This window comes from Belonocnema kinseyi, chromosome 1 (genome assembly GCF_010883055.1).
Source record: "Belonocnema kinseyi isolate 2016_QV_RU_SX_M_011 chromosome 1, B_treatae_v1, whole genome shotgun sequence".
Taxonomy (NCBI): domain Eukaryota; kingdom Metazoa; phylum Arthropoda; class Insecta; order Hymenoptera; family Cynipidae; genus Belonocnema; species Belonocnema kinseyi.
This window is the reverse complement of record NC_046657.1, coordinates 31729003-31744509: the sequence shown is the minus strand read 5'-3', so window position 1 is coordinate 31744509 and position 15507 is coordinate 31729003. Positions and strand designations below refer to the sequence as shown.

At 26.2% G+C, this 15507-nt stretch overlaps 1 protein-coding gene across 4 annotated transcripts in view; it reads right to left on the bottom strand.

Annotated features, from left to right (window-relative positions):
- LOC117181769 (calcium release-activated calcium channel protein 1) overlaps nucleotides 1-15507 on the bottom strand; it is a 133870-nt gene that overhangs the window by 18402 nt on the left and 99961 nt on the right. For 3 of the 4 annotated variants that reach the window (XM_033374915.1, XM_033374845.1, XM_033374768.1), the window contains exon 2: nucleotides 5370-5559. In XM_033374915.1, the coding sequence (XP_033230806.1) occupies nucleotides 5370-5525 (156 nt within the window). In that variant the 5' untranslated portion in view covers nucleotides 5526-5559. Of the gene's footprint in view, nucleotides 1-5369; nucleotides 5560-15507 lie in introns of those variants that run through there. The other variant, XM_033374978.1, reaches the window with a different exon arrangement.

Below are 15507 nucleotides of genomic sequence, written 5' to 3'. Positions count from 1 at the left end.
CTTTGGCGTTTTTTGCACGTGAGTGTTGAAATGCAAATTGTTGTGCTGTTTGAACAGCATTTAAGCAAAAAAAGTGCGATATTGCGAGTCTTTGGATTTTTTATAGGAATTCAAATTAATCGAATTAAATGTAGAAATAAACTTACGATTGTTGATTTTCGAAGCAAGCATTGAAAAATAAGTCAAACTTAAGTTTTATTTTAATTATTGATGAACTATTTACTAAAAATGTAGTATATTCTAGAGTGGGCACATTGCATTTTTTGTAGGTAAATTTTGAATGTTCACTAATTAATACTCTCGGGTTAAGTATATTATTTCAAATAATTTCAAACACACTTGAATTTCTTCCAATTTACATTTGAATTTTGTTTTAAATCCTAGCAATTCTCTAAATTCCTCCGAATTTCCTAAATTCCTTGCATTAATTTCAAGTCCGTGGAATTCACTGGTTTCTTGGAATTCCCTGAATTATTGGAATATCCCTTATTCTTGGAATTCCCTTAATTCTTGTAATTTCCTGAGTCCTTATAGATCACTAAATTCTTAGAATTTCCTTGATTCTTGGAATTCCTTCAATTCTTGGAATTGACTTAATTTTTGGAAATCCCTTAACTCTTAGAAGTCCTGGATTCTTGAAATTCTCTAAATTATTGGAAATTCCTTAATCCTTGGAATTCCTTTAGTTCTTGGATTTCCCTAAATTTTTGGAATTTCCCTAATTCTTATAATTCCTTTAATTCGTGGAATTCTTGAAATTCGTGAAACTCCTGGAATTCTCTGAATTATTGGAATTTCGGTAATTCTTGGGATTCTCTTAATTCCTGGAATTCCCTGAGTTATTGAGATTTCCTAGATTCTTGGAATTTCTTAAAGCTTTAGTATTTTCTTAATTCTTGGAGTTCCCTTTATTCTTAGAATTCCTTGAATCTGTGGAGCTCCTTTAAGTCTTGGAATTCTTTTAATTATTGGAATTTCCTTAATTTTCGGAATTCCTTCAATTATTTTAAATTCCTTCATTCTTGGAGTTCCTTTAATTTCTGGAATCCCTTTATTCTTGGAATTCCTTTAGTTCTTGCAATTCCCTGGATTCTTGGAATTTCCTAAATTATTGGAATTTTCTTATATCTTGGAGTTCCCTTAATTCTTAGAAGTCCTTGAATTTTTTAATTCTTGTCATTCCTTTAACTCTTTGAATTCCCTTAATTTTTTGAATTTCATGAATTCTTATAAATCTCTGAGTTCTTGGAATTTCCTGAATTTTCCTGAATTTCCTGAATTCTTGTAATTTAATTAAGGATTTTCTGATATTTAGAATATTTACGGAATGTAGGATATTCAAGACATTAAAAATTGCACGGAAATTTAAGAATTAAACAAATTTAAGAACATTTAAGGGATTCAGAGTATTCAAGACTTTTTAATCTTTAAGAGGATTTTAAAAATTTCAGCAATTTAGAGATTTTCGGAAATATAGAGACTTTCAGAAAATTTAAGGAATTCAGGAAATTCAGAGAATTCCAGGAATTCAATTAATTCCGGGAATCAAGCGGGTTGAGGATTTTCAGAGAATTTAGAGTATTCAAAGAATTCAGCAAATTTAGAGAATTTCAATAATTTTAGAAAATGATAATATTCAAGGAATTCAGAATGTTCCAGGAATTGACAGAATTTCTGAGATTTTAGAGCATTTAGGGAATTTCAGGAACTCATAATATTAAAAAAAACTCAACGAATTGAGAATGTTGAAAGAAATCAAGGAATTTAAAGATTCCTAGTAATACAGAGAATTCAAAGAATTCGGATTACTTAAGGAATTTAAAAGAATTCAAAGCATTTTGGTAATTCAAGACATTTGAAGAATTTAGAAAATTTCAAGGAATTTTACGAATTGATAATATGCGAGGAATGCAGGATACTTAAGGAATTAACGAATTTCTGGACATTCTACGAATTTCGGGGATTTTAGAACAACTGGAGAATTCGAGGAATTCAGAGAATTCAAAGAATGTTTAGAATCCAGAGATTTTAAGGAATTTAGATATTTCAGAATATTTTAGGAATTCAGGCAATTCCGAATATTCAGAAAATTCCAATATTTCGAACAATTTACAGAATTTGAAGGATTTTTTTAGCATTGAGAAGAATCGCGAAATTCAGAATATTCAAGAAACTCACGTAATTCAGAATATTATCAGAATTTCTGGATTTCAGAGAATTCAAGGATTTCAGAAAATTTAATGAATTCAGGAAATTAAAAGAATTCAAAGATTTCAAGACATACAGAGAATTAAAAGATTTCAGGGAATTCAGGTAATTTGACCTCAAGAATTCAGAGAATTCTTTCAATTAAGCGAATTTAAAAAAATAATAATTAAAGAATTTTAGGGAATTCTGAATATTCAGGGACATCAGGGATTTCAGAGAATTGCAGGATTTAAGAGCATTTAGTTTAGTTACTTTAGAGAATTCGACCAAACAAGAGAATTAAAAAATTTCAGAGAATTCAGAGGATTTTAGGGACTTCAGAGCATTTAGGGAATTTTAGGAATTTCTGAAAATCAGAATATTCAAGGAGATTCAGGGAATTCAGAATGTTAAAAAGGATTTTAAAGAATTCAAGGAATTCAAGAAACTGAAATAATTTCAGAGCTTCAAGAATTCAGAGAATTCTCCTAATTCAGTGGATTTGGGAAATTTAAAAATTCAAGGATTTCAGGCAATTCAGTCAATTTCAGGGATTTTAGAGCATTTAGGGAATTCAAGGAAATTTTGAAATTCATAATATTTAAGAATTTCATATGAATAGAAAGGATTTTAGAGAATTTCAGGAATTCAAGAAATTCAAAGAATTTTACAGATTCGAGAATTCAGAGAATTCTCTTAATTCAGTGGATTTAAGGAATTAAAAAACGCAAGGAATTTAGGGAATTCAGCGAATTTGAGGGATCCCATTCCAATCCATGAAAAATTGAAAACCAAAACTTTCCCTCTTCAAACTCAATATAAAATTTTTTTTTTTAATCCCTTTTCCAATCCGGAGAAAAAATTAAAAACAAAACTTGCTCATTTCCAACCTAATAAAAATATTAAAAACAAAAAGCGTCCTCTTTCAATTCAGATACAAAATTAAGCTTTCTCTCCCCACCTAAAAAAACATTGAAAACAAAAAAAGTACCTTTTTCAGTTTAGAGAAAATAAATAAACTACCTTCCTACAAACTGTATAAAACTCTTAAAATTAAAAAATATCTCTTCTTTTTCAGAATAATAAAAAGGATTTTAAAGAATTAAAGGACTTATATGAATTTAAGGAATTAGAAAATTCAAGGATTTCAGGGAATTTTTTGCAGTTAGAAAATTCCTTTAATTCTTGGGATTCTCTAAATTATTGGAATTTCCTTACTTCTTGGAATTCCTTCAATTATTGTAAATCCCTTCATTCTTGGAATCCCTTTATTCTTAAAATTTCCTAAATTCTTGGAATTCCCTTAAATCTTGAAATCCTTTTATTCTTTAAATTTTCTTAATTATTGGAATTTCCTTAATTCTTGGAATTCCCTTAATTCTTGGAATTCCCTTAATTCTTGAAATCCCTTTATTTTTAGAATTTCCTAAATTCTTGGAATTCCCTTAAATCTTGAAATCCTTTTATTCTTTAAATTTTCTTAATTATTGGAATTTCCTTAATTCTTGGAATTCCCTTAATTCTTGAAATCCCTTTATTTTTAGAATTTCCTAAATTCTTGGAATTCCCTTAAATCTTGAAATCCCTTTATTCTTTAAATTTTCTTAATTATTGGAATTCCCTTAATTCTTGAAATCCCTTTATTTTTAGAATTTGCTTAATTCTTGGAATTTCTTTAGTTTTTGCAATTCCCTAGATTCTTGGAATTCCCTTCATTATTGTAATTTTCTTAATGTTTTGAATTCCCTGAATTCTTAGAAATCCCAAAATTATTGGAATTCCCTTAGTTTTTGGAATTCTCTTAATGTTTTGAATTCCCTGGATTATTGGAATTCCCTTAGTTTTTGGAATTCCATTGGTGTTTTGAATTCCCTGAATTCTTAGAAATCCTTGAATTATTGGAATTCCCTCAATATTTTAAATTCCCTGATTTATTGAAATTCCCTTAGTTTTTTGAAATCCCTTAGTGTTTTGAATTCCCTGAATTCCTAGAAATCCCTGAATTATTGCAGTTCTCTTAGTTTTTGGAATTCCCTTAGTTTTTGGAATTCCCTTAGTGTTTTTAATTCCCTGAATTCTTAGAAATCCCTAAATTATTGGAATTACCTGAATTCTTGGAATTTAATTTAAGATTTTCTGATATTCTGAATATTTACGGAATGTAGGATATTTAAAAAAAATTTTAATTGCAAGGAATTCTAAGACTTTAAAAAATTTAAGAGCATTCAAGGGATTCAGAGAATTCAAGAAATTTGAAGATTTCAGAGAATTTTTAAAATTTCAGAAATTTAGAGATTTTAGAGAATTTCAGAAAATTTAAATATTTTATGGAATTCTTAACATTTACAGAATTTATAATATTTAGAAAAATAAATAAACTGCCTTCCTACAAACTCTATAAAAATCTTAAAAATAAAAAATATCTCTTCTATTTCAGAATAATAAAAAGGATTTTAACGAATTAAGGGAATTCAAATAAGTTTCGAGAATTCTTTTAATAGATCGGATTCAAGGAATTAAGATAATTCGAGGGATCAAGAGAATTCGAAGAATTCATAATATTCAAGGAATTACAGAAATTCAAATAATTTCAGAGATTCAAGAATTCAGAGAATCCAAGAAATTAAGAGCATTCAGAAAATTCCAGGAAATCTTTAAACTCAAAATATTGAAGAAACTCAGGTAATTCAGAATAATAAAAACGATTTTAAAAATTCAAGGAATTCATAATATTCAAGGAATTAAAGAATTTCTAATAATTTCATATAATTCTTTTAATACAGCGGATTTAAGGATTTAAGAAAATCCAAGGATTTTAAGATATTCTGAATGTTCAAGTATGCCAAGCATTTCACGGAATTCAGGATATTGAAAAAAATCTAACGAATTCAAACAACTCAGAAAATTCAAGAAATTCATCATATTCAAAGAATTCAAGAAGTTCAGATTATTTCAGAGAATGCTTTCAAATTAGAAGTTTTCATGAAATGAAATAATTCAAATTATTTCCGGGAATTCAGAGATATCTGATTTCAGATAATTAAATGAATTCCGAGAATTCCAAATATTTAAGGAATACACTAGAATATATTTATTTGCTGATATTTTGTAATAAAAAAAAAAGAATTTGTAAAATGAACTTTGAAATTAGGAAATAAGAATTAGGAATTAGAAGCACTAACCTGACAGGTGTGAAACCTTTTATGAAAGCAGTGGCCTGTTGTGCTGTGCAGGTGTGCGAGAGGTTGGGTGTTAATTTGTTGGTGTGAGGAGGGGGGTAATCCACCCTCCGCACCGAAGACTGAATTGCGTCCAGTGCTCGTTGACCATACAGACATTAGGCCAAGATTTTCAAAATTTTCTCCTTCGATACTGAAAGCAAAAACAAAAAACTTTTCTTTTTTTTAATTAACAACAAAGAAATCCCAAAATTCTACCTATTTATATCCGAATAGCGCCTATACAGTCTACCATTAATTTTTTTTTCACTCTTGAAAGTGCCAAAATTTGCATTTTTAATTTATAAATTAATATACAAAGTTAAAAGAACCAATTTCCGAGAAAAAATCAATCTAAAACAATGATTTCCTACTCAAATTGCATCCTAATGTTAAAAATACAAAAGCGCAATAAAAGTGCTGAAAAAGATTCCTATTCCAAGTCAGAGAAATTTTTAACAAAAATTTCTTCCCTTCTAAGTCAATAACAATGTTTTTTAAATTACCACTTCCAATCCCTAAAAATATCCCTCTTCCAATCCAGAAAAAAAATAATAAAAGAGAGAAAAATAATAATAAGAATATTAAAAACAAAAAATGTCCTCTTTCAATGTAGAAAAAAATTTAACTTCATCCCCGCCTATAAAATTATTGAAAAAAAGTACCTATTTTATTTTATAAAAAAATAATAAAACAACATTTTCTTCCTGACAACTCTATAAAAATCTTAAAAATAAAAAATATCTCTTCCAATTCTGGAAAAATGAAAAACAAATGTTGATCCATTCAAACTAAAAAAAAAATGCTAAAAACAAAAAAAAAATCACCTCTGACAATTTAGAAAAAATTAAAAACCAAAATGGCCTCCCTTTCAACTTGATAAAAATCTTAACAAAAAAAAAAGTTTCCTTTTCTAATTCATAGAAATTTGAAAAACAACATTCTCTTCCTTCCAAATCCATGCAAATTTTAAAAACAAAAAATTTCCCCTTCCAATCCATAAAAAAATGAAAACCAAAATTTTTTTCCTTCAAATTCAATAAAAATATATTTTTATAAATCTCTTTTTTAATTCGGAAAAAAATGAAAAACAAAACTTGCTCCTTTCCAACAAAAAAATTTTAAAAAAAACTTACTCCATTCAAACTTCATAAGAAACTAAAAATGAAAATGTTTTTAAACAAATTTCTCTCCCAATTTAGAAAAAATTAAAACCCGAAATTTCCTACCTTCCAACTTCATAAATTTTTTTTTTAAAAATATCCCTCTCGCAATTCAGAAATGATTATAAATCAAAGTTGTCTTCTTGTCAACTGAAAAAAGTTAAAATTATAAAAAATGTCCTTTTCCAATTAAAAAAGAAATTGAAAAGTAAATTAAAAATAAATAACAAAAGAAAATAATGGCCTCTTCCAATTAGGAAAAAATGCAAAACAATATTTTTTCTTTTTCAAATCGTTAAAAGTATTTAAAATATAAAATTCCGCTTATTCAATTCAGAAAAAATTATAATCCAATATTTCATCCTGTCCATCTCCATAAATTTCTTAAAAATAAAAAATGTCTGTTCCAATTCAGCAAAAAATAGAAAAAAAATGTTAATGAAAAAATATAATGGCCTCTTCCAATTTAGGAAAAAATTAAAAACAATATTTTCTTTCTTCTAGCACAATACAAAATTTAAAAATATAAATTTTTCCTCTTCCAATTAAGAAAAAATTGGAAAAAAATCTCCTTTCGACAACGATAAAAATGTTAAAAATAACAAAGCTGCCCTTTTCCAGTTCAGAATCAATTGAAAAGCAAAAATCAAAATTAAAAATGCATTGGCTTCTTCCGATTCAAAAAATAAATAAAAATAAAAAAATGATCCTTTTCAATTTCATAAAAATCTAAAAAATATTCCTCTTCCAATTCATAAAATATTGAAACCCAAAATTGGCTCCCTTTTAATTCCAAAAAAATCTTTAAAAGAAGAAAATGACCTCATACAATTCAGAACCAAATTAAAATGTAAAATACAATTTGGAAAAAAAAATTAGAAAATAATATAATGACATCTTCTAATATAAAAGAAATATATAAACAATATTTCCCCCCTTCCAACTCGATAAAAATTTTAAGAATATCAAAATATCACTTTTCCAGTACAAAAAAATTGAAACACAAAAAAAAATTAATGAAAACATACAATGGCCTCTTCCATTTCAGAAAAAAAATGAACAAGAAATGTGCTTTTTTCCAACTTTATAAACTTGTAAAAAATATCCCTCTTTCGGTTCATAAGATATTTAAAACAAAAAGTTCTTCCCTTCAAACTCGATGAAAATCTTAAAAATAACAAACTGTCCCTTTTTCAGTTCAGAAAAAAATAAAAGCCTAAAATACAATGTAAAAAATAACAAATAAAAATTATAAAATAAAATAATGGCCTCTTCTAATTTATAAGAAAACATTAAAAACAATATTTCCCCGCTTCGAACTCGATAAAAATCTTAAGAATATAAAATTTTCCTTTTCCAATTCTGAAAAAATTAAAGAAAAAAATTTGCTCCATCCCTCTTCCAACTTCTGAAATATTTAAAGCCAAAACTAGTTACCTTCAAACTCGATAAAAATCTTAAAAATAACAAACTGTCCCTTTACCAGGTCAGAAAAAAAATCAAAAAGAAAAATAATGAAAAAATCAATACAAAAATACAATGGCCTCTTCCAATTCAGAAAAAAAAAATGAAAAACTAAATTTCCAACTTCATAAAAATCCGAAAAATATCCCTCTTCCAATTCATAAAATATTGAAAACCAAAATTTCCACCCTTCCCACTCCATACAAATTTTAAAAATAAAGAATGTGTCTCCCAATTCAGAAAAAATCGAAAACCAAATTTTGCTCCCTTCCAAATCCATAAAGGTCATGTAACTAAAAAAAAATATTTCTCCTCTAATTCTCAAAATATTTGAAAACAAAATTTTGTCCCTTTTAAGTCCATAAAAATCTTTAAAATGTAAAATATTCTCCCTGACAACTCGATAAAAATTTAAAAAATAAAAAAATATCCCTCTTACAATTCAGAAAGAATTGAAACCGAACATTTTCTCTCTTTCTACTCAGTAAAAATACAATAAAAATCTGAAAATTATATTAATACCCTCTGCCAATTAAAAAAAAAATTGCTCCCTTCCAACTCAAAAAAAGAGTTGAAAATACCAAATTTGCTCAAACGTTTTAAATTATTAACTGTCAAATTGTAATTTATCATTTTCAAAATTCCGAAATTTCAGTTGAATATAAAAATATAGAAAATTGAACAATTTAAAATTGAACCTATTTGAAAATTGAAAATAATAGTTGAATCCGAAATTAAACTAATTTGGAAGAAACCAAAATATGTCTAAAATTTTAAATGGAAAAAAATATACATTAAAATTTTCTTTAAATACATCTTTGTTCAAGGCAAAAAAATATAAATAGAAGATCTGCATATCTATTGGGTTCAAGGCGTTGAACATGATATAATATTGATTGAATACCATCCGTTCCCATCTTAATTACCGGAAAGTTAAATGACTGGAACAATTAGAAATTGCTATAATTTGCCTATATTATTTATGACTATGAAAGCAACATTCCTTAATAATTAAACAATTTCATTGTACTTCTTTCATACTGTCAGATTTATTTTTCCCACATAAATCGTATCGTTTTCTTACTGAAATTGCTTCAATTAAGAAAAAAAATCATCCAATTCAAACGTCAATACAAATTCAAGAAACTCATTTTCAAATTATTCATAAAATAAAATAAAAATAGAAATACTAGTAATAAATTTACCAAACGCACTAGACGCTAATAAATTATTAATAATCTATTTAAACAGCACATTGCCTTAAATTCTTTGAAGTTCTTTAGAGTCTTTTTCATTCTTATTTATTGCTTCGAATGTTTTTGAACGCTTTCAAATTCTTTTAAAATTCACGAAAATTCCTGAATTCATTGAGTTCTGTGGATTGCCTGAATTCGTAGAATTCCTTGAATCTATAGAATTCTTTAAATCCATAACATTTTCTGAATAGATGAAATTATTTGAATTCATTGAATTTTCTAATTTCGTAGAATTTTACAAATTCTTGAAAATCCACGAATCTGTAGAATTCCATAAATTGTTAGAATTCGTAGAATACGTGGAGTTCCCTAAATTTATAGAATTTCTTGAGCTCTTAGAATTCCTTAAATACGTGGATTTCTTTAAGTATCAAGAATTTTAAAATGAAGTAAGGAACTCGGAAAAATTCAGTTGATTCAGGAAAATGAGAAAATTCAAAGAATTCGTGGAATTATTTTAATTGGTCGAATACTTTGAATTCTCTAAATTTATTGAATTTCCCAATTTCTTGAAATTTTCCAAATTTTTGGAATTTCCCAAATTCTTGGAATTCCTAGAATTCCCGGAATTTGGAGAATTCACTAAATTTATAAAATATTCCCGGATCCAAAGAATTTGTAAAATTATTTTAATCAGTCGTATTCTTTAAATTCATGGAATTCCCTGAATACGCATAATTTTCAAAAGTTTTTTAAATTCTTTAAATTTCCTTAATTCACAATATGGCCTACATTCATAGAATTCGAGAAATTATTTGTATTGATAGAATTCTTTGAATTTATTGAATTATATACATTCGAAGAAATCGATGAATTCATCGAATTATCCGATTTCATAGGATTGTCAAAATTCTGGGAATTTCTTGAATTCGTAGAATTTCCCAAAATTCTTACAATTTCATGAATTTGTCAAATTTCATGAATTCGTAGAATTTTCTGAATCCGAAGAATTTCACGAATTCGTAGAATTTTCTGAATCCGAAGAATTTCCCGAATTGGAAGAATTTCCTGAATTCACGTAATTTCATAAATTTGTAGAATTTCCGGAATTCCCAGAATTTCAAAAATTCGTAGAATTTCATGAATTCCTAAAATTTATAATAAATATAATATAAATTCTGGAATTCGTAGAATTTCACGGATTATTTGAATTCCTTAAAGTCTCTACGACTTATGGTAAATTAATAGAATTCACTGAATTTGTAAAATTAGCAGAATTTCTTAAATTCGTAAAATTTAATTAATTCGTAAAATTTACGGAATTTGTAAAACTTTCTGAATTCTCTGAATTCCTTCGAATCGAGGAGCGAAATTCCTTAAATTCATAGAATTTCCTGTATTATTAGAATTTATGAATTCGTAGGATTTCCTGAATTCCCCGAACTTCATGAATTCGTAAAATTTCCTAGATTTTTTGAAGTCGAGAAGCGAAATTCCTTAAATTCGCAGAATTGCTTGAATTAGTAGAATTTTTTTTAATAGCAGAATTTGTTCAATTTTTTTGGAATGTCCAAATAAACTCTTTCAATTCTATGGATTCAGGTGAAAAATAAAATAATAAAAAAATCTTTATCTTAAATTCATGGAATTTCTTAAATTCATAGAATGCCCTAAAATGGAAGCATCTCTTGAATTCTTAGAATTTGATGAATTATTAGAATTTCATGAATTCTTAGAGTATAATGAATTCGTGGAATTTCATGAATCGTTAAAATTCCTTCAATTAGTAAAATTTCTTTAAAAAAACTAAATTTTTGTATAGTTTTCCCTGTATTCTTGAACACATTGAATTCCTGGAATTTCCTAGATTCACAGGTTTTTCTAAATTCATATTAAGATACAGGTATCGAATTACTTAATAAGAGTGACACTTTTCATGTTCTAAAAATTCTAAATAGCTGTTTACAATTTAAAAAATTTTTTAAAAATTCCAAGTAACTTCCTGCTTCCTTTTTTGCTCGGAACGAGGCTTTCAGGAGAAAATTTATGGTCATTAAAACGAAGGCAGCACTAATAACTCATCAATCTATCCTCGATCCACAATTAAATTCTGAACTTGGTAACGAGGCGGACCTGACTACTAATACCGCAATCTAATTTTAAAAACTACTTATAAAATTTAATAAATACTTACAACAAATAAATAAATCTTAATATTATTCTTCATAAAAATTCTTGATAAATAGATAAATAAAATTGATTATAATGAATAAATAAAAACGAATTAATAAATAAATATAATTCAAAATCAATCTTGCCTAGTTGATTTATTAAATAAAAATATGAAATTTCAACCAAGTAAATTATTTTTCTACGAAAAAAGACATATTTTCAATAAACTCAAAGGATTTTCAACCAAGAATTAATTTTCAACATAGCAAATGGAAATTTTGAATAAATAAAGTTCAAATTTGAACCAAATAAAAAGAAATCCATGCACGAAGTTTGAACTAAAAATGGAATAGATAAATTTGCAATTATTAAATTAAATTAAAAATAAAATAGGAGAATTTTCAACCAAACAGATGAATTTTAATCTCAAATTACGAATTGCTAACCAAAAGATTGATTTTTTGCAAAAAAAGACGAATTTCCAACCAAAAAAATATTTTAATTATAAACCAAATAAAAAAATTAACTTTCCCTCAAGAAGATTATTCTCACAAAAAAAATCAACCGAAAATGGAATAGATAAAATTTCAACTAAAAAAATTAATTTTTTCTAAAATAGTTAAATTTTAAACCAAAGATATGAATCTGCAACCAACATAAAATAATTTCCATTAAAGTGTTTCAAGTTTCAACCAAGTGGCCAAATTAAAAAAAAAAGATTAATTATCATCAACAAAAAATATAATAGTTGATATTTCAAGAAACAATATTTTTATTTCAAATAAAAAACAGTAAAATTTAACAACAACAAAACACAATTTTTGAGTTAAAAACTTTTTCTACCAATAAGAACGAGTTGATGTAATTAGTAACTTGCACTACTTAAAACAGTAAATTAAAAATTTCGAAATTATTAAAAAATCCGATCAAATATTGATTTATTTATTCAAATATTAAAAATTTTTGATATCCTTATGAATAAAATATAGACTTTACTTTGGCGAAGGACATTTTCTCTGTAGCAATTTTTAATATACGAATGTGACGCATCATCGATTTTTTTTCTTTGGTGATTAACCTAATCGCAATTGAAGCAAAAAATGGAAATGTTAACATTTTCATTGTGAAAAATGAAGTGGAGCGTGTCGCCAACAATTACCAATATTTCCATAAATAAAAGAATTTTTTTCATTTATTTTCAAATAGAACGACGTGCGCGAATAGAAATTTTTTATAACTTATATAATAACGAATTATTATTTAACATAATTTAATTTTATCGAGTTATAATTTGACATAATTTGTATAATACCGAATTTTTAATAATTTTTATATTTCCGAATTACCATTTAAAATAAATTTTATTTTGCCAAATTATAATTTTACGTTATTTTTATAATACCGAAATATTATTCAACATAATTTTTATTTAATAGAGTTATAATTTGACCTAATTTTTATAATGCTTAATTATTATTTAATATCATTTTTTCCAATTACTATGTAACTGAATGTAACATAAGTTTAATTCTGAATATAAATTCTTCTGGAATTCTCATTGTCGGATTCAAGTTTCGCGGCATTATTCCACCAATTAGAATGCCTGACGCAATTTTAGAAAGAATAAATTTATGTTAGGTATTCATGTGTTTTTCGAAAGAAAATGATTTCGATAAATTGATTTTCCTGTTAAAGGAATAACTACCATAAATTTCATTCTTCAATCAAATTGCTTTCGGCATTTTCATTGCCTGATTCAAATTTCGCGGTAGTTTATTTAACCAATCAGAAAGCTGGATGCCATTTTTGAGAGAAATTAATTTAAGGAGTTATTCATTTCTGATAAAATTCAACTTACCGAATTTTATTTTTCCAAAAAAAAGCCACTGAATTCTGATTAAGAAGGTCCTGTTTTTTATCCCTAGATTGTTGTTAGAAAATCACGAAATAGTTCTTAAAGGTTTAGTGTTTTATCAAAACAATATGATTTCTTGAATTGAATTTCCTGTCAAACGAATACCTACCATAAATTTCATTCTTAATAAGATTGCTTCCGGCATTCTCATTACCAGATTCAATTTTCGCGGCATTATTTAACCAATCAGAATGAGGGACGCCATTTTAGTAAGAATAAAATTTATGGTAGATATTCATGTGCTCTTTCGAAAAAATGAGATTTCGATTGATTGAATTTCCTGTTAAACGAATACCTACCATAAATTTAATTTTTAATAAAATTTCTTTCGGCATTCTCATTGCCTGATTCCAATTTCGCGGCTTTATTTACCCAATTAGAATGCCGGATGCTATTTTAGGAAAAATGTAATTTACGGTAGGTATTCATTTAGCAGAAAATTGAATTTATCGAATATTAATTTCCCGAAAAAACACTAGATTGTCACTAAAAATGGCGTGGTTTTTATTAATAAATTCTGAGTAGCTAATTCGAATTTCGGGACAGGAAATTCAATTTAATAAAATCTCATTTTACGACAAAAACACTAGATTATTAATAACAATTTACTGGTTTCTTGAGAAAAATCTATAAGTCCCTAAAAAAAGCTACTACATTTTTAGTGACAATCTAGTTCTTTTTTTGGATAACAAGATTTCGAAAAATTAAATGGTCTGTGAAATTATCGACCAACATACATTTAATTTTTCTTAAAGTGGCGTCCAACATTCTGATTAGTGTACTAATGCCGCAAAATTCGAATTAGCTACTCAGAATGCCGGACGCCAATTTAGGAACAAGGAAATTTATGGTATTCGGAAGAATAAAAATAATGCTATGTAGTAATTCAATAACATAAAAATTGTGTTAAACAGTTATTCGAGAATATAAATATTATAACAAACGGTAATTTGGATGAATAAAAATTTTGTTCAATAGTAATTCAGAAAAATAGAAAATTGTAACAAAATAGTAATTTACAAATATAAAAATTATGAAAAATTGTAATTCGAAAAAATAAAAATTATGTTAAATATTAATTCGGTAATATAAAAATGATGACAAATTGTAATTCGAAAAAATTCGGTTAAACAGTAATTCGAAAATATAAACAATTATGACAAAGGGTATATCAAAAAATTAAGAATGTTGTTAAATATTAATTCGAAAATATAAAAAGTATGACAAATAGTAACTTGGTAAAATAAAAATGGTATTACATAATAATTCGGTATTATAAACATTACGTAAAATTAAAATTCGATAAATTAAAAATTATCTTAATAGTAATTCAAAATTATAAAAATTATGACAATTCGGAATGTATGCGCCTAAGAACTAAGCATCAATATATTATTGATAAACTATAATAAAATAAAAACATGTAGACAGGAAAATTTAAAGAAAAAAAAAATTATATGCGAGAATCATTAATTTAGAGCAAGGACAAGTTCCGACATCTTGCCTCGAAAAATAGAAAGTATCAAGTGATCCTTTCAAGATACTCCAGATTTTACGTCACTCTAAAAGTATATTGTCTTAAAATCTTGTTGACCTAAATTTAAAAAGAAGGTCGAAATATAATTTTTTTGAAATGAAAAACTAAATTTATAAAAAAATGGTGAGTTATAGTCTGCCTTTTTATTTATAAAAAAGGAAAAATTCATTTTTCTTTATAAAAAAATATATAAAAGCTACAACATTTCGAATATTTTTTATCTTTAAAAATTCCATAAGTTCTGACTAGAGTTCTGCTCCACCTGAAAGAGTTCTATAGAACACTCTCGCACCACTTTTGATCAACTAAAAATCCGAAAATCAACAGCGCACTTAAGTAAACTGAACATTTTAAATTTGAAAATTGAAAGAGTTCCCGAAATTATTACCAGAGTTCTCTTAACCCCGGAATAATTCAATGAAAAAGTTTCTTAACAGTTTACCATCTCCCCAAAATCCAAAAAACCATATCACTTTAACAATTCCGAAAAAATTTTAATTTGCAGTTTTCCAGGAGTTATGATTAGAGTTCTGTTCTCCGTGAAAGAGTTCCATGCAAAAGTCTCATAATAAAAAAATTGACTTATCCAAAAAAAACTACAGGACTTTAAAGGTACTCAAAATTTTTTTAATTAAAGAGCGTTAAAAATTCCAAG